The sequence below is a fragment of the Macaca mulatta genome, chromosome 2, assembly GCF_049350105.2.
Source record: "Macaca mulatta isolate MMU2019108-1 chromosome 2, T2T-MMU8v2.0, whole genome shotgun sequence".
NCBI classification, from domain to species: Eukaryota; Metazoa; Chordata; class Mammalia; order Primates; family Cercopithecidae; genus Macaca; species Macaca mulatta.
In genome coordinates, this window is record NC_133407.1 from 44634673 (window position 1) to 44655283 (window position 20611).

At 47.2% G+C, this 20611-nt stretch overlaps 1 protein-coding gene and 1 long non-coding RNA gene across 9 annotated transcripts in view; one reads left to right on the plus strand and one right to left on the minus strand.

Annotated features, from left to right (window-relative positions):
- LOC144339032 (uncharacterized) overlaps positions 1 to 20611 on the minus strand; it is a 49047-nt gene that overhangs the window by 16554 nt on the left and 11882 nt on the right. Inside the window, exon 2 of the long non-coding RNA XR_013413587.1 lies at positions 808 to 912. This is a non-coding gene — a long non-coding RNA (uncharacterized LOC144339032). The remainder of the gene's footprint in view (positions 1 to 807; positions 913 to 20611) is intronic.
- LOC114676259 (uncharacterized) overlaps positions 781 to 20611 on the plus strand; it is a 91529-nt gene continuing 71698 nt past the window's right edge. For 2 of the 8 annotated variants that reach the window (XM_077991535.1, XM_077991541.1), the window contains exons 1-5: positions 781 to 919; positions 3478 to 10260; positions 11143 to 13554; positions 14542 to 14682; positions 17343 to 17495. In XM_077991535.1, coding sequence (XP_077847661.1) covers positions 13375 to 13554; positions 14542 to 14682; positions 17343 to 17495 — 474 coding nt within the window. In that variant the 5' untranslated portion in view covers positions 781 to 919; positions 3478 to 10260; positions 11143 to 13374. Of the gene's footprint in view, positions 924 to 3477; positions 10261 to 11142; positions 13555 to 14443; positions 14683 to 17342; positions 17496 to 20611 lie in introns of those variants that run through there. The other 6 variants (XM_077991536.1, XM_077991540.1, XM_077991537.1 and 3 more) reach the window with 6 other exon arrangements.

Genomic DNA, 20611 nt, shown 5'->3' on the forward strand with positions numbered 1-20611 from the left:
GAAAGAGTTCATTAATGAGAATGTCATCTTCTCCATTGTGGTATCTTAGGCTTGTGAGAAAGAAAGCTGTGGGAGTTAGATAAAATGTCTAAAACTAACTTCTTAATTCAGTAATTTTTGTCTGGATCCTAAGCCGAATTTTGACTCAGCAAAAGCAGAAGCTATTTGTCTCTGCTGTCCCACACAAAGCCCACAGGGAAGCCCTCAGGCTTAGCAAATGTTCTCGTGCGCTCAGATTTCTGAACCTGCAGGGCTTTGCATGGCTGCCACAAGGACACTCACAACATGAGAACCTCAGTGTAGAAAGGTGGTGATCGCAAATCTACAATGAAATTCTATTCTTGAATTCCACAAGAATAAAAAAGTCTTTGCTCCTCTTCTGTACTCAGGAAAGGGAATGTAGGAGGATCACTGGAGCGAGGACAATTATGGAACCATGCAACTGGACTTCCCGAATCGGTGAACTGTGTGCCTGCAAGCTTTTTCCATGGTCTGTGGCCCACCTTCACCTCACAAGATGGGGAAGAGATAAAACACTTTGGTTTTCTTAATGCAGTGTTGGTGTTTCTTTAAGAAAGTATAGCCTAGACCTTTATCACAAGCACAAAGTCAAGGCACCCAAAGTCCAAACACTCCTTTACTTCATGGAGACATCCAATCTTTCAGCCCAGAGTCCACAGTGGTTTGGGAGTGGCTGCCCTCTGTCTTGAACTCATGCCACCCAGATTCTCCAGGGACATGGTCTTCATAGGGACGCCCTTGGGGCTCCACACCTTAGAACCCTCCAGCTCCTCGGCCTTTACTCACCTCCTTCCCCAGGGTCCTTTTTGCAGCTTCTCGTCTATGTGGACAATCATTCTGTTTTTCTCCTGATGGTGTGGGAGGAGGACTGTACTCCTGGAGATGAGGCATCTACAAGGCAAGTAGGCCTTCATGTTGTAAAAAATGGCCCCCTCTTAGCAGTTTACTGTGTGGGTTAAGCTTAAAATATGTTATTATACTGAAAAAGGGAGGAGGTGCTGAGTTGCATTACCAAGGCCATATCTGTTAACTTCAGCATGCAGCAGGAGAGCAAAATTGCTGGGAGCTGGGGAGGATGAAGGGAAGAAAAAAAGCTCCATCCTATTACCAAATATAAAACTGAATACTCAAATTTACTTGAATAAGGTTTAAGTTAATTTGAGTTAATTAATCTGAATAAGAAAAAGTTGTCAACTTCAGCAATAAGACTCTGACCTCGTATTTTTGCCCTGTTTATCAACAACTTCTAAAAGAGGTGCCTGATATTTTGCAGCAGATAGCAAAGTACAATAAGATCTTACTTGAAGAAAAGGCAGCAAATTTTATTCCGCCTGGCTCTTCTGGTATGCTACTTCTGCTCTGTTATCTTTTAAGGTGACATATTTATTAGGTTTCTGGATATTACTTCCTTGCAAATACTTGACACAGAGAACTTGGCCATGAGAACAGAAAAGATGGGGAGATAATATTTTTAAAGCAGGCACATTGGATTTGGAGAGGAGCAGAAAGGACCTCCAAAATAGTTAGGGTGCTCTAGAGACTGAGCCAACAGAATGTGTATATAGATAGGTTTATCATAAGGAATTAGCTCACATGATTGTGGAGGCTTAGCCAAGTTCAAAGTCTGATGGGGCAGGCTGGAGACTCAGAGAAGGGTGGGAATCTGAATCCAAAGGTAGTCTGCAGGCAGAATTCCTTCTTTCTGCGGGGAGGTCAGTCTTTGTTCTAGTAAGGGCTTTAACTGATGGGAGGAAGTCCTCCCACATGATGGAGGGCAATCTGCTTTACTCAAAATCCACTGATTTAAATGTCAATCTCATCCAGAAAACATCCACACAGAAACATCCAGAATCATGTTTGACCAAATATCTGGGCACCATGGTCTAGCCAGATTGGCACATAAAATTAACCATCATACTAGGGAAATGGTGATAGGTCCAAGTTCCCAGAAGGAATGGCTCCTCAGGGAACAAAATCCTGGACAATGCTGGGAAGGCATGCACTAGTGGCCCCCAGGATCACATCTGGTGTTGGTGGATTTTCAGTTGGGGTACTGAGGAAGAGCAGTGGTTTCTGTAGCAATCAGAAAGACCAAGTACCAGAGAATCTAAGAACCAGAAGAGATTTTGGAATTTACAGGGCAGAGGTCCTCAGATTTGAGCATGCTTCTGAATCACCTAGAAGCTTTGTTATAACAGATGGTTAGATCTTGTCATACTCGGAGTATCAGAGTAACAGTCAAAAATTTTGCATTCTAACAATTTCCTAGGTGTAAGGACAGTGGCCGCACTGCAGTCAAGTATAGGCCGAGGTACACATCCAGCACAGCATGACACAGCAGGATTGGAGCACAGGCACACAATCCCATATATTATATCATCACAGCTATGTAGCCATAACATGGAAGGGCTCATCACCTGGCTCTGAGCTACTATTGTCTGTGAGGTGCATAAATACAGCATTGACAGTGTGAGAGAGCTGCTGAACAAAGCCATGTCCCACCTACCTGTGGTCTCTCGAGTGTTCTTTCAGCTGCCCTCCCCTCATCCACCAACTCCCCTTGGACCTCAGCTTGGATCGGAACCTGACACCAGGTGACGCTGAGGCTGGCTCCTGGTCTTGGGACTACATTTTAAGAACCACGGACCTAGGACCTTGCTGTTCCAATTACAGCCCACGAACCAGCAGCATCAGCAGCATCCATGAGCTTCTTAGAAATGCAGGTCTCAGGCCCCACTCTTGACCTACTATACCAGACTCTCACGTTGACAAGATCCCCATGTAACTTGTGTGCACATTATAATGTCGGAAACACTGATATTGCAAATGAGAACAATGAGAGTGATGGAGTACCTTGCTTGACAAAGCAGAGGACTGATTCCTGATTCCTGGTCTCAGCATTCTTCCACACCCCTGTGCCTTTCCACGGCTGCATGTTAGAACCACCTGGGAACAAACACTGTTGCCCCACCCCAAGGATAATGATGTAACTGGTCTGGGGCAGGGTCTCAGGCATGGACATTACTTTCAAACTCCCAGGTGGTTCTAATGTAGCACTGGGGTTAAGAAGCACTGATATAGCCCACATTTAAGGCTTGGTTTTATATCATTACCCCATTCACCTTGTTGAAAAACTATTTGAGATTTGTTTTCAAATGTCTTTCTCCATTGAGTTTTTTATTGGAAAACATTCCTGGCCCTTTAGTTAAGATGTTTATTTGAGATTTTTTTTTTTTTTTCTGGTCAGATCGCGTTTCAGAAACACCTGCAAATGGTTTGCAAGGCCAGTCCTCACTGAGCCCACAACACCTAGTGCCTATGAATTTCAGATATACCCAGCCCCAGGAAAACCTTCTCTTCCTTCTAAGCACACCCTAGAAGAAAACTCTTCCTTACTTGCCTGATGTAAGGATCTCACCATTTCCTCACTGAAGATTTTGCTTCTTTTTGGCATAGGAACCCTGTCAGGACTGAATGATGACTATAGAAAGAGCAGAAAAGAGAGAGAGCTTCCTTCCCCAGAACTCTGCTGGGAGAAGTGGGCTGGGAAGATGGTGGCTGCCTGTTTAAGGATCCAAGTCTTCTCCTTTCTCCTCTTGTTGGTGCCAGAAGAAACAGACACATAGATGGAGGACAAGTTATTTGAGGCCAAGGTTGAATGAGTTTCCAAAAATGCCAACTCCTGCCAGGGCTGTGCTCTGTTGGCAGCTCCTCCCACCAATTCCTGACCCTGCTGGAGCCAGTAAACAGGGGAGGGGCTTATAGCTCTGGCTTTGGGTTCTGTTAAATGTCACTGACCAAAGATTACCTAGATTTCTTTGACCTGCAGTCCAAAAAAAAAGACGTTAAATTTTACTGGCTTTGATGCAACAGGAGCAAATGTCCCCAGAGGAATGTGGGGACTTCAGGAAGACCAAGGAGTTGGGAGAGGCTTCTTACAGGATTGGACTCACACGGGGTGACTCTAGGAGGGGAAGAGGAAAGTGGGGGACAATCCTAGAATGGATGCTGTCAAGGAGTACGGGCAATTTGTAATTGTATATGAATTTTATCAAGATGGTAGGAGCACTCCAGATGGCTGTCATTGGTGACGGGCAGCAGTCATTCAGGTCCATCAGAAGAGGACATTTAGTCACTTTTGTGCTTGTAGAATGGCTTTGTCTGTCTTGCGCCAAACATATTGTTGGGAGGTGGGAGCAATGTTTGTGTGCAATTTGGAAACCACAGTCTGGTGGCCAGCAGGGCCAGTTGTCGCCTTTTTAGTATTCAAAACTCAGTGTTCTCCTTGAGAATGAAATGAGATTGGAGATTGTTTCCTAATTTCTTTTTTGAGACAGAATCTTGCTTTGTCGCCCAGGCTGGAGTGCAATGGTGTGATCCTGGCTTACTGCAAACCTCCGTCTCCCAGGTTCAAGTGATTCTCCTGCCTCAGCCTCCCCAGTAGCTACCATTACAGGCACCCATCACCATGCTCCACTAAGTTTTTGTATTTATAGTAGAGATGGGGTTTCCCCAAGTTGGCCAGGCTGGTCTTGAACTCCTGACCTCAGGTGATCTGCCCACCTAAGCCTCCCAAAGTGCTGGGATTACAGGCATGAGCCACCACGCCTGGCCGTGTCCTAATTTCTTACCACTATAATCCCTGTTCTCTTCAGAACAGTTTCTGTAGGTTTCAGAGACAGATGAACAACACAAATTCACCAATCGAAAATGTGATACTACTCACTGCATACTTTCTAAAATTTGGAATTGTTTGCACATTTCTAAAGATGCATCAGTCAAGGAGTTTATAGATCTGTAAATCTGAGAAATCTGAACAGTTTTGCTTTATGAAATGAGAATCTAGGCCAGGTGTGGTGGCTTAGGCCTGTAATCCTAGTACTTTGGGAGACCAAGGTGGGAAGGATCACATGAGGCCAGGAGTTTGAAGCCAGCCTGGGCAACATAGTAAGACCCCATCTCTAAAAAAACATTTCTGTTTTAAACTTAGCCAGGAGTGGTAATGTGTGCCTGTGGTCCCAACTACCTGGAAGACTGAAGTGGGAGGATTGCTTAAGCCCATAAGTTCAAGGCTGCAGTGAGCTATGATCGTGCCACTGCATTCCAGCCTGGGTGACAGAGAGTGAGAACCTGTCTGAAAAACAAACAAACAAACAAACAAAGAAAATACAGAAGAGAGCAACTCAGATTGGTTCAGGGGCTCCACGATGCTACTAAAGACCCTGACTCCTTCCGCCATCTGCTCAGCCATCCAGGCAGGATGTGTTTGACATCCTAGTGATTATAGAACAGCAGCTTTGTCTTCAGCACCATGACTGTATTCCAAGCAAGAAGAAATGGAGGAACAAAAGACAGAAAAGTCAAGCCACCTGGGTCTCCCTCCTTGTAAAGAGCCTTCCGGTAAGCCTCTTGCATCAATGTATGCATATGTCTCATTGGCCAATGCTATGTCACATGGTTACCCCATCAGCAAGAAAGCCTAGGGAATGTTGTTTTTCCGGCTTGTGGGCCCGGCTTGTGGGCCTACATACCAAAATTGAGTTCTGTTAGCAAGGAAGAAGAGGAGAATGGATATTCAGGCACTTTGGCCATGCACTGTCTGGGACCTGTGAATCTTCCATTATGGAGAAAGAAGCTCCTAAGTGTGTTAGTCTGATGTTGGTGGCAGAGCAAATTATTCTACAATGTGATGGCTTTATACAACAAGCACTTCTAATCGCACACAATTTCTGAGAGTCAGGATTCTGGGAGTGGCTTAGCTGGGTGGTTCCAGCTCAGAGTTGCTCATGAGGCTGCAGTGACTTGAAGGCTTCACTGGGCCTGAAGAATCCACTTCCAAAATGACTGTTGGCTGGAGGCCTCAGTTCCTTGTCAAGTGCGCCTTTCCCTGGGCTTCTTGGGCATTTTCACAAACACAGGGGCTACTTCCTCTCAGAGCTGGTGAACCAAGAGGAAGAACAAGAAGGATGTCGCGATGCCTTTCTGACCTAGTCACACACTATCACTTCCACCATGTTTTATTCACTAGAAGCCAGTCACTAAGTTCAGCCCATACCCAAGGAAAGCAAAATGAAGCTCCATCTTTTGAAGGGAGGAGTAGATGTATTTGTGGATACATTTAAAACCCCCACATCAGGAGTGGGCCACCCCTGAACTGTTCTGTCCCTTTGACTTCACCTTCCTCCTTTGCCTCTTCTCCCTCCTATTCTCATTTCCTCTCTTTCTTTCTCTTTCTCCTTTCTTTTTCTTCTCTCAGGATTTCTCACCTCTGGCATATACTCTCTTGTGTATTTAGTAGCACAACAGCCCCTCTCCACCAAAAGCAAAATTCATCTCAAAGGCCTTTTAACAGTTCCAGTGATGGATTAGCAGGGAGCAAAGGCACCTGGTGGGGTAGGCTGATATTGATTCTGAGTACCTGGTCATGTTTTTAAGAACCAAAGAGATTGTGGCACATCCATCTTTCTCTTCTATGTAAATCGAAAACCAAAACAGCCCTGCACTGCAAAATATAAATAATGAAGCCCATCAAAGTACTGATTTTTCCCAAAACATTTTGCTGGGTTTTTGTTTGTGTGTTTGTTTGCTTGCAATATGAAATAGCAAGTTCTTTCCTTCTCATTGCTATTGTTTTGTTTCCAACTTTGCTGGAGCCCTGCACACATGCTCGGTTAGCCTCTTCGGTAATTCAGCCCTGGTGAGTCACATCCAAAATTACAGCTGTTAAATGAGTTCCAGGCTGCCCTGATTTACAAATACTCAATGTGTGAGAAATCCACATAGTACTGATAGTGACAGGAGTCAGCCAAATGCCTAGGCAGATAGGGGCAGGTCCCTGGTGAAACCCCACCTCCAAGTCAAAGACAGTTTAAAGCCTGAAAGCCAAGCTACATGTCAAATCCATGGACCAGATTGAGAACCTGTCTTTCCATTTGGCATGCTTTCCTCTAGTTGATCCTCACCCTTCAGCTATTCTACATATACCTACACTTTCCTAAGGGTTTTCTACAGTGTTGTGCCCACCTTTGAGTGGTATCTTCGCTTTAAACTTTTTTGCATACTCACAAACCAATCAGCACGCACTTGCCATTCTGAATCCATAAAAGCCCTGATTCAGTCACATTGGGAGAGCAACCCACCCAACTGCTGGGATGGGGGACCACCCCCGCATCCCTTCTCTGCTGAGAGCTGTTCTGTGGCTCAATAAAATTCTTCTCCACCCTCTTCACTCTTTGAATTGTCCCTGTATCTTCATTCTTCTTAGATGTGGGACAAGAGCTCGGAAACCACTGAACGCAGGTACAAGCCATAACACAGGCGGGCCAAGTTATGGTGGGGTGCCTCCAGCAGCAGGCTGCGGGCAAGTGAGACCTGGGAGGCAGGTGGGGGCATTGCTGGGTAAGGAGGTCCCCAGCTGGCAAAGTGGCCGAGAAAAATCCTGTGTCAGTACTGATAAACGCAACTATCTCACCACTGCACCTGCCATTGCTGTGGCCCTGGCAGCTACCAGCTGCTGTGGCTCAGGGTGCTAGTTATCTCCCAATATCTGTCTTTCCCTTCTTCTGTAAGTAACAAAAGCTCCCATTTTCAGGTGGGCACATGGCTGCCTATAATAAAGACTACATTTCCCAGCCTCCTCTGCAGCTAGGTATGATCATGTATGGTCATGTCCCTAATCTAGGGGGATGTAAGCACAAGTGTAAAGTGCAGTTTCTGGAAGATATCCTTAAAGACAGAGAATGTGCCCTTCTTTGTCCAGCTGTCTTTCCTGAATTTGGGACAAAATGGCTGGAGTTCAACAACCATTCTGGGCCATCAGGTAGAAATCACACACCAAGGATGGAGGAGTAATAAAGTAAAAGTTGCTTCGGTTCTTTATAATCCTGGAGCTTCTGCAGTAGCTCTGGACTGCTCACTCCTGAACTTCATTTACATGAAAGGGAAGTGTATTGTATTGTTTCAACTGTGTAACTGGGTTTCTGTCACTAGCAGCTGAACCAAATCCTAGTGACACGGTTCCTTTAAGAACCTGCCCACATGGCACACAAAGGACCCTTCATCTCAGCTCTGATGGGCTGTCTAGCTTCTGCCCCTCACTGTCCCTGTCCTCCGGCTCTGGCCTTCCTGACCATTCCTCTGCTCCCTAAGCATCTGCCCTGAGTTCCAGTGGGTGCCCTGCAGGTGCCCTCTTGCCCACTCTGGAACTCTCCTCCCTCACTGCCCTCGCCTGCTTTTTGTCTTAGGAAGGCCAAAATAGTCATGCACAAAATAGGACCCTTTGAGTAAAGCTCTAAGTTCCAACAGAGACAGGAAGAGAAGAGGCAAAAAAAAAAAAAAAAAAAAAAAAACCAACAAAAAAAAAAACAAAAAAAAAAACAGAGGGGCACAGACTCCTGAAGGCACATTCACGGGAAAGTCATGTTGGACCAAATTCAGGATCCCTCCTGCCCCTCCTTTACCCTCCTGACTTCACTGTGAGCCCAGACTTCCTCCCGGTAGAGCCAATTGGGTTTAAAACATACGCTTAGAAAACTACAGCCAGCCCTACCCGAATGAAGGGGTTACTTTCCATTCACAGTTTACTGTGAATTTGTTTAATCCAACTGTTATTTTTATTCACTTTTTTTCCCATTAAGCGAGTATGCATTAAGCACCTATTCTATATCCTAAGATAGAGACAGATAACTTAGGTGCCAGATATGGAGGGCAGAAATCCCACAAAACTCTCACTGGACTGAAATCAAGGAGGCGGCAGGGCTGTGTTTCCTCACGGAGGCTTTGGGGAGAGTCCTTTCTCCGCTTTCCAGCTTCTAGAGGCTGCCCACCTTCCTTAAGTCTCCTTACCTCCCCCATTAAAGGCTTCAACAGTGCGTAGAATCCTTCTCACTGCATCTCTCTCTCTCTCTCTCTCTCTCTCTGATCTTCCTTATCTCTCTCTGACCCAACCTAAAAGGTTCTCAATGTCACATTCGCAGACTCTTGTGATTAGATAGGGCCCACCTGGGTAATCACGGATAACCGTTCCCCTCAGCCTGTACCCTGCTTCGAGGTCCGTAACTTTAATCTTGTGCAAAGTCGCTTTTGCCATGTAAGGTAACATATCCACAAGTTCCCAGGATTAGGGCATGCATATCTTTGGGGGACTCTATTCTGCCTACCACATCCTCCCAAGCCTTCCTTTCTACGCCCCCAGACTACTGCCCGAAGCAAGTGGGTTTTTTTTGTTTGTTTTTGTTTTTTTTTTTTTGACAGAGTGTCTGTCACCCAGGCTGGAGTGCAGTGGCGCGATCTTGGCTCACTACAACCTCTGCCTCAGGTTCAAATGATTCTCCTACCTCAGCCTTTAGAGCAGCTGGGATTACAGGCATCTGCCACCACGCCCGGCTAATTTTTGTATTTTTAGTAGAGACAGGGTTTCACTATGTTGGCCAGGCTGGTCTCGGACTCCCGACCTCAGGTGATCTGCCCACCTCGGCCTCCCAAAGTGCTGGGATTACAAACGTGAGCCACTGCACCCCGCCAGCAAAGCTTCTTAAAAATCCTTTTTCCTCCCCGTCCAGTCCTGAAAGCTTCATCTGTTTTGCGCCTTTCTCCTTAATATTCCCCAGAAAAAATCCTACACAGGTCTAGTCCCTGAGCCTCTGCCTTTATCCCTGCGCCCCTTTTCTCCTGGGATTGGGAGCGGGAAGCAGCCGCTCCACGAAGCCCCTCTAGTGGGCAGGAGAGGACTGGGCGGGACCGCGAGCGAGTCCCAGGTGCCTGCAGCTGCTGCTGGGTGATGCGCGGATGGAACTCCCTGGGAAATCGGTTGGCGGCTCCAGGGCTGGTCCACCGCGGCCTTGGGAGGGACGGCAACAGTCTGGAGCGTCCACGCTTCGGAGGCCCCTGTCTCCCCCAGATTTCCCACTGATGAACAGGGACGCCGGTCTGCCTTCCCCAACTTCCCCTATTCCCTGCCAGGCAGCGTCCCTCGCAGCGATGTTGGCTGCGACAAGCTTGATCTGCAGCGAGGACACCAGGATTTCTCAATTTCTCCAAATCCAAGCCCGAGCCCGAGCTCCGACGAGCCCCGGCACTGCTTCCTGCCGCCACCTGCCTCCTCCTCCAGCTCCCGCTATCTCCCCAGCGCCGGCGCCCTGGGTGGCCACGGTCTCTCCAGCCTCCGCCCCTTGTTGCCGTCTCCAGGGCACGGGACGCCACGCGGGCAGCCGGCCCGGGACGCAGGGAGAGTGAGCGCGAGTGAGTGTGGGCGCCCGGTGGGGCGGACAGGGGCCGGAGGAGGTTGCCCCAGCCCCGAGAACTGTGCGACCCCGGGAGAAATGCTCGATCCCGGGAGCGAGGCTCCAAGGAGGCCGGGATGCCCGCAGCTGCCTACTCTCTCCAAAGGCGCACCTCCCCTACCCACCCGCACAGCCCCAGGGCGGGGGCGGGGAACAGTGCACGCAGCTGGGCTTTTCCCGGCCTCGACCTCGGGGTGGGCAGCTAGGATTCTCTAGGAAAATATATCAAAAGCACGGGAGCCTTGGGGAGGGAGCGCAAAGCGGCCCCTCCTTGCAGGCCGTCTCCATGTCCCCTGGGACTCCGAGCGGGAACCAGGAGCCGTCCAAGCTGGGCGGGCAAGGGACCCAGAGCAGGGCCCTCCGCATCCCCTCGGGACAGAGGGCAGAGTCCAGCCGCCCCCACTCTCAGCCCCTCCTCCGGCACCCACACTGTCCCATTTCCAGGACACTGGGGAGGGAGAGTCACTTTCAGAAAAGATAAGTAAAACTTAGCACAGGGCAGGACACATACACCTTAGACCTTCAATGAATAGTCATTGATGATTCAATCAATGCTGGCTTTGAAGTGCCTAGATATTTGCTAACCTGAGCATTTACTCTATATAAAAATGACAAATTCTCGTGATACAACATTAAGTGAAAAACTCAAGATTCAAAAGTGTCTTGTTAGAGCATTTGCAGAATCTATGTGGGTAGTTTGTGCATCTGTAAATATTTTAAATGTTGGTGAGGAATATTCCATAATGTGAGCAGTAATACTGTATACTACCTGTCTTATCTTGGGCTGCCATGACGAAATACCATAGATCGGCTGATTTTAATCCACAGAATTTTCTTACAGTTCTGGAGACTGGAAGTCTGAGATCAAGCTGCCATTGAGGTGGGTTTCATTCGGAGGCCACTCCTCTTGGCCTGCAGTGGGGGTGTCACTATTTCTCTGAGTGCTTTTTGGTTTTGTTGTTGTTGTTGTTGTTGTTTTTGTTGTTGTTGTTGTTTTTGAGACGGATTCTTGCTCTTTCGCCCAGGCTGGAGTGCAGTGATGACATCTCTTCTCACTGCAATCTCCACGTCCCAGGTCCAAGCGATTCTCCTGCCTCAGGCTCCGGAGTAGCTGGGATTACAGGCGTGAGCCACCACGCCCGGCTAATTTTTTGTATTTTTAGTAGAGACTGGGGCCGGGACCGGGCGCGGTGGCTCACACCTGTAATCCCAGCACTTTGGGAGGCCGAGACGGGTGGATCACAAAGTCAGGAGATCGAGACCACCCTGACTAACACGGTGAAACCCCATCTCTACTAAAAATACACAAAAAAAAAAAAAAAAAAAAAAAAAATTAGCTGGGCGTGGTGGCGGGCGCCTGTAGTCCCAGCTACTCGGGAGGCGGAGGCAGGAGAATGGCGTGAACCCGGGAGGCGGAGCTTGCAGTGAGCCGAGATCGCGCCACTGCACTCCAGCCTGGGCGACAAAGCGAGACTCCGTCTCAAAAAAAAAAAAAAAAAAAAAGAGACCAGGGCCACCGTGTCCAGCCATTCTCTGCGTGCTCTTAAGGGTCCATGTATTTGTGCCTGAAACAGTCCTGGGAGTCAGGAGACCCAGTTCTGTTTTCAGCTGAAGTAAGTCCCTTCTTTTCTTTCCTTGAGCCCAGAAGATCAAGGTTACAGTGAGCTGTGATTGCACTACTGCACCAAAAAAAAAAAAGAAAGAAAAAAAGGTTGACCTCGCCCAAGAAACAGTTTTCTGTAGCTGCCAAGTCTGGTTGCTCTGCGGCAGCAGACTGGAGCACAGACTTCTGAGAGGACACCTGGGAGATGGCCATGAGTGGAGGAGGACTGCTAGAGTTAACAGTGATCCTGGTTTGCCTAGCGCTTTTCTGGTTTCAGCACTCAACGTCCTGGGTTAGACAATCTGTGAAGTCCCAACCAGAACTATGATATTGTGATTTTCCCTTATCCTAGTATCTGGATGTCTACATTCTACTGGGTTCATTCGCCTTTCCAGAATGCTCTTCACCCATGATGGGATCGTTTGCTATGTAAAAATAGGATACTAACACAAGTGTGATCTAATTTGAAATTGTAAAATACTTCCAGCTAATAATTCACATAGCATCTAACAGATGCTGCTGGCTTTCTCTTGAAATTTAAATTATCCTATAGTGCCCTGTAAATCTAGGGCAGTGCCCCGAAGCACCTCAGTGCAGTATGGGAACCATGGCTTGAAAGTGTAAAGCATTACTAGAGATAAACAGGAATATTAAATAATAACAAAAGAGTTAGCTCCTCAGGAAGATATATCAGTTCCAAATGTATAGACACCTAATAACATAGCTTCAAAATATATAAAACAAATGTTGGCAGAATTAACAGCAGAGACAGATGAATTCACATTCATATACCTCTCTCAATAGCTGGTAGAAAAAGCATATAATAAATTCAGTAGAGATAAACGTAGTGGGAAACCTCTGTAGAGATTTAAGCAGAAGAGTCATATGACCTGATTTACATTTCAAAAACATCACTGTGGCTCATAATCCATTTTACAGATAGGGAAATGGAAACTTGAAGAGGCTTCATAATTTATCTAAGGCTACCCAGTGGGTTAAGTGGTAGAGACAAGACTAAAGTCCAGACCCAGTCATCTCCAAAGTCCATGTTCTTAACCACCATGATATATTACTGTCTGGCAAGAATTGTGTCTGTAAAGGGAACTATGCCATTTAAAAATCAGTATGTTCTTGGGAATTTTTAGTAACCAGTATTAATGTTAATTGCATTCCTTTATAACTGAGTTCCAGCGGCTATTACCCCTATTTTGAAGAATCTAAAAGAACGACATGGACCCATGAATAGAGAAATTGGAAATTGAACAATTCCTTCCAGTGGTCTCCATTTTGACTCCTAGTCCCATTTTAAGATAAATGAAGCACTTCAAGATTTTCAGAGAAGATTATGCAGCAATATTTTCCTAATGTTTTTAGTGGATGAAGTATGTTCTGCTCCTTAAAAAGACACCTATATGTTGGGTTTCAAGTTACTGTTTTCAGAATCCAAGAGAAATCTAACACTATAAAACAATGCCAAGAGCAAATGAAGGAAAACACAAATCTAAAGGGGCTCCCCTGCCCATCGTTTTGATTCTTCAAAAGTTTCTGAAAACGTATGAGAAGCACTGTGCGCAGTCTCAGACGTCTGTGTGTCCAGCCATCAAAAGTGACCTGAAAAGCAGCATTGACAGTGACCAGGTGCTCAGGAAGGTGAGTGTATGGTCTTGTTTTCTTATTCTTCTCTAAAATGAACTGGCTAGGGTTTACTCCCAAGCCACATGGGTCCTCAGTCCTTGTGTAACCTCCCAAGGGGTTCTTCCTGCCCGCCACACAAATAAAGACCACAGCATTGTAGTAAAAAAAGAGTTTGATTGACACCAGGCCAGCCACGCCACACAAAAGACGAAGTTATTACTCAAATCAGTCTCTCTGAAAATCAGGATTGAGGTTTTTAAGGGTAACTTGGTGGGTAGGGGGTCACAAAGTGGGGAATGCTGATCTGTCGGGTTGAAGATGAAATCATAGGGAGTTGAAGCTGTCCTCTTGCACTGAGTCAGTTGCTGGGTAGGGTCCACAAGACCAGATGAGCCAGCTTATCCATCTGAGTGGCGCCAGCTGGTGCTTTGGAACACAGGGCCTGCAAACTATCTCAAGCACCGAGCTCAGGTTTTACAACAGTGACTCCTAAACCATAATTTCTGATCTTGTGGCTAATTTGTTAGTCCTGCAAAGACAGTCTAGTCCCTAGTCAAGAAGGGGGTTTGTTTTGGGAAAGGGTTGTTACTGTCTTTGTCTCAAAGTTAATCTATTAACATAAACTAAGTTCCTCCCCAAGTTAGTCTGGCCTGTGCCCAGGAATGAGCAAGGACAGTTTGAAGGTTAAAAGCAAGAAGGAGTTGGTCAGGTCAGATTTCTTTCACTGTCATAATTTTCTCAGCTATAATTTTTGCAAAGGTGGTTTCACTTGCAAACCCAGAGCTGGCTGTGTCACCCGCTCTGCATTCTTGACTGAGTGGAGTCCAAAGCCTGGCTTGCCTGCTCAGCCCTTCTCCTCCCTTCCCCCTTTGACCTCCACGGTTGCCCCTCCCATCCCTTCCAGAGGGCCTGTTCTCACACCACTTCCCTGGAAGGACCACCGGCCCTCCTCCACATCTGGAAAGCCCAGCTTGAAAGTCAGCACTTTGGTTATCACTGCAGGACCTCTGCTCCCGGCGCTCCAGCCACCCCCACCGACCCTTCCAAGTGAGGGCCTCCTTCTCTTGGCTGCTGATGCGTCCCTGCCGTGAGGTCAGACCTGCTCTCGCCCGCGCCTCCCCTCCTGAGGCCAGCTCACTTGGAGTAAGACCAGCAATCAGAATTCTGACTCCAAAAGCACTGGGTTTCAGAAAATATTCTGATGTCATATCTTTTCTGAGATTAAATCTAGGGCTTGGATGTGAGGGGGAAAGAGGAGAGGAGAGGTCAGCACCGAGATGAAATGGGTAACTTGGAAAGCTGGTACCTGACAGACCAGACGGGGGCGCCTGGCACCCCAAACACAGCTGGGCCAGGCCCCAACTCTTCCCTCTGTACTCTGAACTTCCAGTTCCCCAGCTGCTGCTCCCTCTCTCCTTTCCTTCCCCCAAGCCTCTTTCCACCCAGAACATCCTCCACTCTGCCCTCCCTCATCCACCCCCAGTCTTTCTAATCCTTCCTTTGACAGTGTCTTAGCTGGGGTCCCTGCCATTTTCTCCCTGTTCTCCCAATGGACGACCTTCCCAGAACCAGCCTTTTTGTGGTAAAATTGTTCGTAAGTCTTTTTTTTTTCTTTTTTTTTTGAGACGGAGTCTCACTCTGTCGCCCAGGCTGGAGTGCAGTGGCCGGATCTCAGCTCACTGCAAGCTCCGCCTCCCGGGTTTACGCCATTCTCCTGCCTCAGCCTCCCGAGTAGCTGGGACTACAGGCGCCCGCCACCTCGCCCGGCTAGTTTTTTGTATTTTTTAGTAGAGACGGGGTTTCACCGTGTTAGCCAGGATAGTCTTGATCTCCTGACCTCGTGATCCGCCCGTCTTGGCCTCCCAAAGTGCTGGGATTACAGGCTTGAGCCACCGCGCCCGGCCTGTCTTTTTTTTTTTTTTTAACTGCAGTTCTTATAATCAGCCTCCACTACTTAATTATAAGGGCTAATCATAACTTGTTCAAACTAGTCCCTTCAGCAATATTCAATTATTTGTTTCACTGCAGTCACTGTCAGAAATCCAGTTAACCTCATGACCCCATATGTAAGTGTCAGCCTGCATCAGCACCACCATAAAGGCTGTTTATGTTGGGTGGGTTGCTTGGGTGGGGTCTCCATTATGATTCTGAATATCATTAAAATAAAAGTCTCATGAGGTAATCATTATTATTTTTACTTCATAAGAGGCACTCAGACTATTTCCTTTCTTTTCTACTTTGTTAAAGAAGAAAAAAGAGGCTGGGTGTGGTGGCTCAGGCCTATAGTCCCAGAACTTTGGGAGGCTGAGGTGGGAGGTTTGCTTGAGGCTGGGAATTTGAGACCAGCCTGAGCAACATGGTAAGACTTGTCTCTACAAAAAATTAAAAAATTAGCCAAGTGTGGTGTCACCCACCTGTAGTCTCAGCTACTTGGTAGGCTGAAGTAGGAGGGTTGCTTGAGCCTGGGAGCTTGAGGCTGCAGTGAGCTATGATCACCCGACTGTACTTCAGTCTGGGTGACAGAGTGAGACTCGGAAGGAAGGAAGGAAGGAAGGAAGGAAGGAAGGAAGGAAGGAAGGAGGAAGGGAGGGAGGAAGGGAGGGGAGGGAGGGAGCAAGGAAGGAAGGAAGGAAAGAAGGAAGAAGGAAGGAAGGAGGGAAGGAAGGAAGGAGAGAAGGAAGGAGGTAATGAAGGAAGGAAGGAGAGAAGGAAGGAGGTAAGGAAGGAGGGAGGAAGGGAGCGAGGGAGGAAGGAAGGAAGGAGAGAGGGAGGGAAGGAAGTAAGAAAGGAAGGAAGGAAGGAGAAGAGAGGAGAGGAGAGGCAAGGGGAGGGAGCAACGAAGGAAGGAAAGAAGGAAGAAGGAAGAAAGGAAGGAAGGAGGGAGGGAGAAGGAGGGAGGGAGGAAGGACGGAGGGAGGGAAGGAAGGAAGGAGGGAAGGAAGGAGGGAAGAAAAGAGGGAAGGAAGGAGGGAGGGAAGGAAGGAGGGAAGGAGAAAGGGAAGGAAGGAGGGAAGGGAGGGAGGGAGGAAGGAAGGAGGGAAAGAGGGAGGAGGGAGGGAAGGAATAAAGGAAGGAAGGAGAAGAAAGGAGAGGAGAGAAGAGGGGAGGGGAGGGGAGGGAGGGAGCATGGAAGGAAGGAAAGAAGGAAGGAAGGAGGGAGGGAGAGAGGAAGGGAGGAAAGGAAGAAAGGAAGGAAGGAGAGGAGAAGGGAGGGGAGAGGAAGGGAGGGGAGGGAGGGAGCAAGGAAGGAAGGAAAGAAGGAAGAAGGAAGGAAGGAGGGAAGAAAGGAAGGAAGGAAAGGAGGGGGAGAGAGGAAGAGAGGGAGGGAGGAAAGAAGGAAGGAAGGAGGTAGGGAAGGAGGGAGGAAGGGAAGGAGGGAGGAAGGAAAGAGGGAGGGATGGAAGGAAGAAAGGAAGGAAGGAAGGAAGGAGAAGAGAAGAGAGGAGAGGAGAGGGGAGGAGAGGGAACAAAGAAGGAAGGAAAGAAGGAAGAAGGAAGAAAGGAAGGAAGGAAGGAAAGGAGGGGGAGGGAGGGAGGAAGGAAGGAGGGAGGGAAGGAAGGAAGGGAGGAAGGAATGAAGGAGGGAAGGAAAGAGGGAGGGAAGGAAGGAGGGAGGGAAGGAAGGAAGGAAAGAGGGAAGGAAGGAGGGAAGGAAGGACAGAAGGAAGGAGGAAAGGAAGGAAGGGAGGGAGGAAGGAAGGAAGGTGAGAGGGAGGAGGGAGGGAAGGAATAAAGGAAGGAAGGAAGGAAGGAGAAGAGAGGAGAGGAGAGAAGAAAGATGCTGTTTTTTTCTTACACTCCAGTTTATGCTTGTAAGATCTGATGACTCCCCACCAAGAATCCTTTCAGTTTCCTTGGAACCTTTGCTCATGACAATTCAAGATGAGTGTTACACACTGGCGAAAGAGATCTGCATCTGGGGCCTTCCACTGAGCAACCCAGAGATTGCCAGACTTGTGAGTTACGGTTTTAAAAATATTTCTTCAAACCTTAGAATTGAATATAAGCACATTATATCATGTGTTCCAGCTGTAGTTCATGTGGTTGCTGACTGATATGCTACAAGGTTTTCTCTAAAACAAAACAAAAACCAACACTATATTTTTATTTTATTTATTTATTTATTTTTTTAGACGGAGTCTCGCTCTGTCGCCCAGGCTGGAGTGCAGTGGCCAGATCTCAGCTCACTGCAAGCTCCGCCTCCCGGGTTCACGCCATTCTCCTGCCTCAGCCTCCCGAGTAGCTGGGACTACAGGCGCCGCCACCTCGCCCGGCTAATTTTTTGTGTTTTTAGTAGAGACGGGGTTTCGCCGTGTTAGCCAGGATGGTCTCGATCTCCTGACCTTGTGATCCGCCCGTCTCGGCCTCCCAAAGTGCTGGGATTACAAGCTTGAGCCACCGTGCCCGGCCTCAACACTATATTTTAAGTTAAATATTTCAAACATTAAAATGGAGAAAATATTAGAACTGACATCCATGGACCCATGACCCAAATGTAATATATTTTTTAAAGGCTTAAAATTTGCAGGTATTGACAAATATATTATTACATATGCATGCATGTGTTTATTTACAAAGATGCAATTACACTGTGTATATGATTTCATGACTCACTCTTTTACTCACATTATGTTGTCAAGATTTCTCCATGTTTATAAATTTTGACTGCTATCATATCACACATAACCTTCATTCTTGAAAGATAGTTTTGTTGGGGATACAATTATATATTAACTTTTTTTTTTTTTTTGAGACAGAGTCTCACTGTGTTGCCCAGGCTGGAGTGCAGTGGCCTGATCTCGGCTCACTGCAACCTCCGCCTACCAGGTTCAAACAATTCTCCTGCCTCAGCCTCCCTAGTACCTGGGATTATAGGCACCCACCACCACACTTGACTAATTTTTTTTTTTTTTTTTTTTTGAGACGGAGTCTCGCTGTGTCGCCCAGCTTAGAGTGCAGTGGCACGATCTCAGCTTACTGCAAGCTCCACCTCCCAGGTTCAAGCGATTGTCCTGCCTCAACCTCCCAAGTAGCTGGGACTACAGGTATGTGCCACCATGCCTGGCTAATTTTTGTGTGTGTGTTTTTTTTTTTTTTTTTTTTTGAGACAGAGTCTGGCTCTGTCACCCAGGCTGGAGTGCAGTGGCGCGATCTCAGCTCACTGCAACCTCCACCTCCCGGGTTCAAGTCATTCTCCTGCCTCAGCCTCCCGAGTAGCTGGGACCACAGGCGCCCGTCACCATGCCCAGCTAATTTTTTATATTTTTTAGTAGAGATGGTGTTTCACCGTGTTAGCCAAGATGGTCTCGATCTCCTGACCTCGTGATCCGCCCGCCTCGGCCTCCCAAAGTGCTGGGATTACACGCCTGAGCCACCGCGTGTCGCCTAATTTTTGTGTTTTTAGTAGGCACGGGGTTTTGCCATGTTGGCCAGGCTCGTCTTGAACTCCTTACCTCAAGTGATCTGCCCACCTCAGCCTCCCGAAGTGCTGGGATTACAGGAGTGAGTCCAGCCAATTTTTGTATTTTTAGTAGAGACAGGGTTTCACTATGTTGGCCAGGCTGGTCTCAAACTCCCAACCTCAGGTGATTCACCCACCTCAGCACCCAGCAGATTAACTATTTTTTAAAAAAACCAAACTTCTGTTATTACTAGTGAGAAGTCATATATAGGACTTTACTTCTGAAAAGGGCAAATCAGATAATTCAGACCAACTCTTTCACTGAAGACACACACACACACACACACACACACACACACATATTAGGCAAGGAATCCAAGAAAGTCTGGGAGGAGACCCAGGCAGGAGAACATCACAGAGGCAATTATGTCTACAGGCATTTGATTTGTTAGAAGGCAGCTGAGAAGCTGAGAAACTTAACAGAGCTTTTGACAATCTTTCCAATGCTAGGAGACACAGACTTCCTGGGGAAGCCCTAATAAATTTTCTTGTGCTTTGATTTGAGACCATGAAGGGTCATAGCCTAAGAACAAAGCCGAACTGCAGGTAGACAGGTCCTCAAGGGACTATAGATTGATTTCTGGTAATCTCAAGTCCTGAAATTAGATTGAAGGGGGCTGGTTTGCTGCTGCCCTCATGGGTCCAGAAGCATATGAAAATAACCCCTGGAAGACAATTACAATGTCTTATGCCTCAAATTACAAATTATACCTATAAACAAGTTTGTGGGGGGTTGTTTGTTCATTTGTTTGTTTTTGAGACAGTCTCATTCTGTTGCCCAGGCTGGAGTGCAGTGGCATGATCACGGCTCATTGCAGTCTCCACCTTCTAGGTTCAAGCGATTCCCCTGCCTCAGCCTCCCCAGCAGCTGGGACCACAGGCATGTGCCACCAGGCCTGGCTAACTTTTAGATTTTTAGTAGAGACAGGGTTTTGCCATTTTGGCTAGGCTGGTCTCAAATTCCTGACCTCAGGGGATCTGTCTACCTCAGCCTCCCAAAGTGCTGGGGTTACAGGCATAAGCCACCATGCCCACCCTAAAATCTTAATAAATGGGTTTAACAGCATTTTTGATAGATATAGAGAGATAATTAGTTTAAAAAAGGACAGATCAGAAGAAAATATCCAGAAAGAATGAAGCATGAAATAATAAAAGAAAGAAAAGTCAGAAGAAAAGGTAAGAGACATAAGTAGATAAGCTGGTCACTGTGGCTTGTGCCTGTAATCCCAGCACTTTGGGAGGCCAAAGTGGGAGTAACACTTGAGGCCATGAGTTTGAGACCAGCCTGAGCAACATAGCAGGACCTCGTCTCTAAAAAAAGTAAAAAACAAAATTAATGAGCCAGATGTGGTGGCACATGCCTTTGATTTGAGACCATGAAGGGTCATAGCCTAAGAACAAAGCCGAACTGCAGGTAGACAGGTCATCAAGGGACTATAGATTGATTTCTGATAATCTCAAGTCCTGAAATTAGATTGAAGGAGGCTGGTTTGCTGCTGCCCTCATGGGTCCAGAAGCATATGAAAATAACCCCTGGAAGACAATTACAATGTCTTATGCCTCAAATTACAAATTATACCTATAAACAAGTTTGTGGGGGTTTGTTTGTTC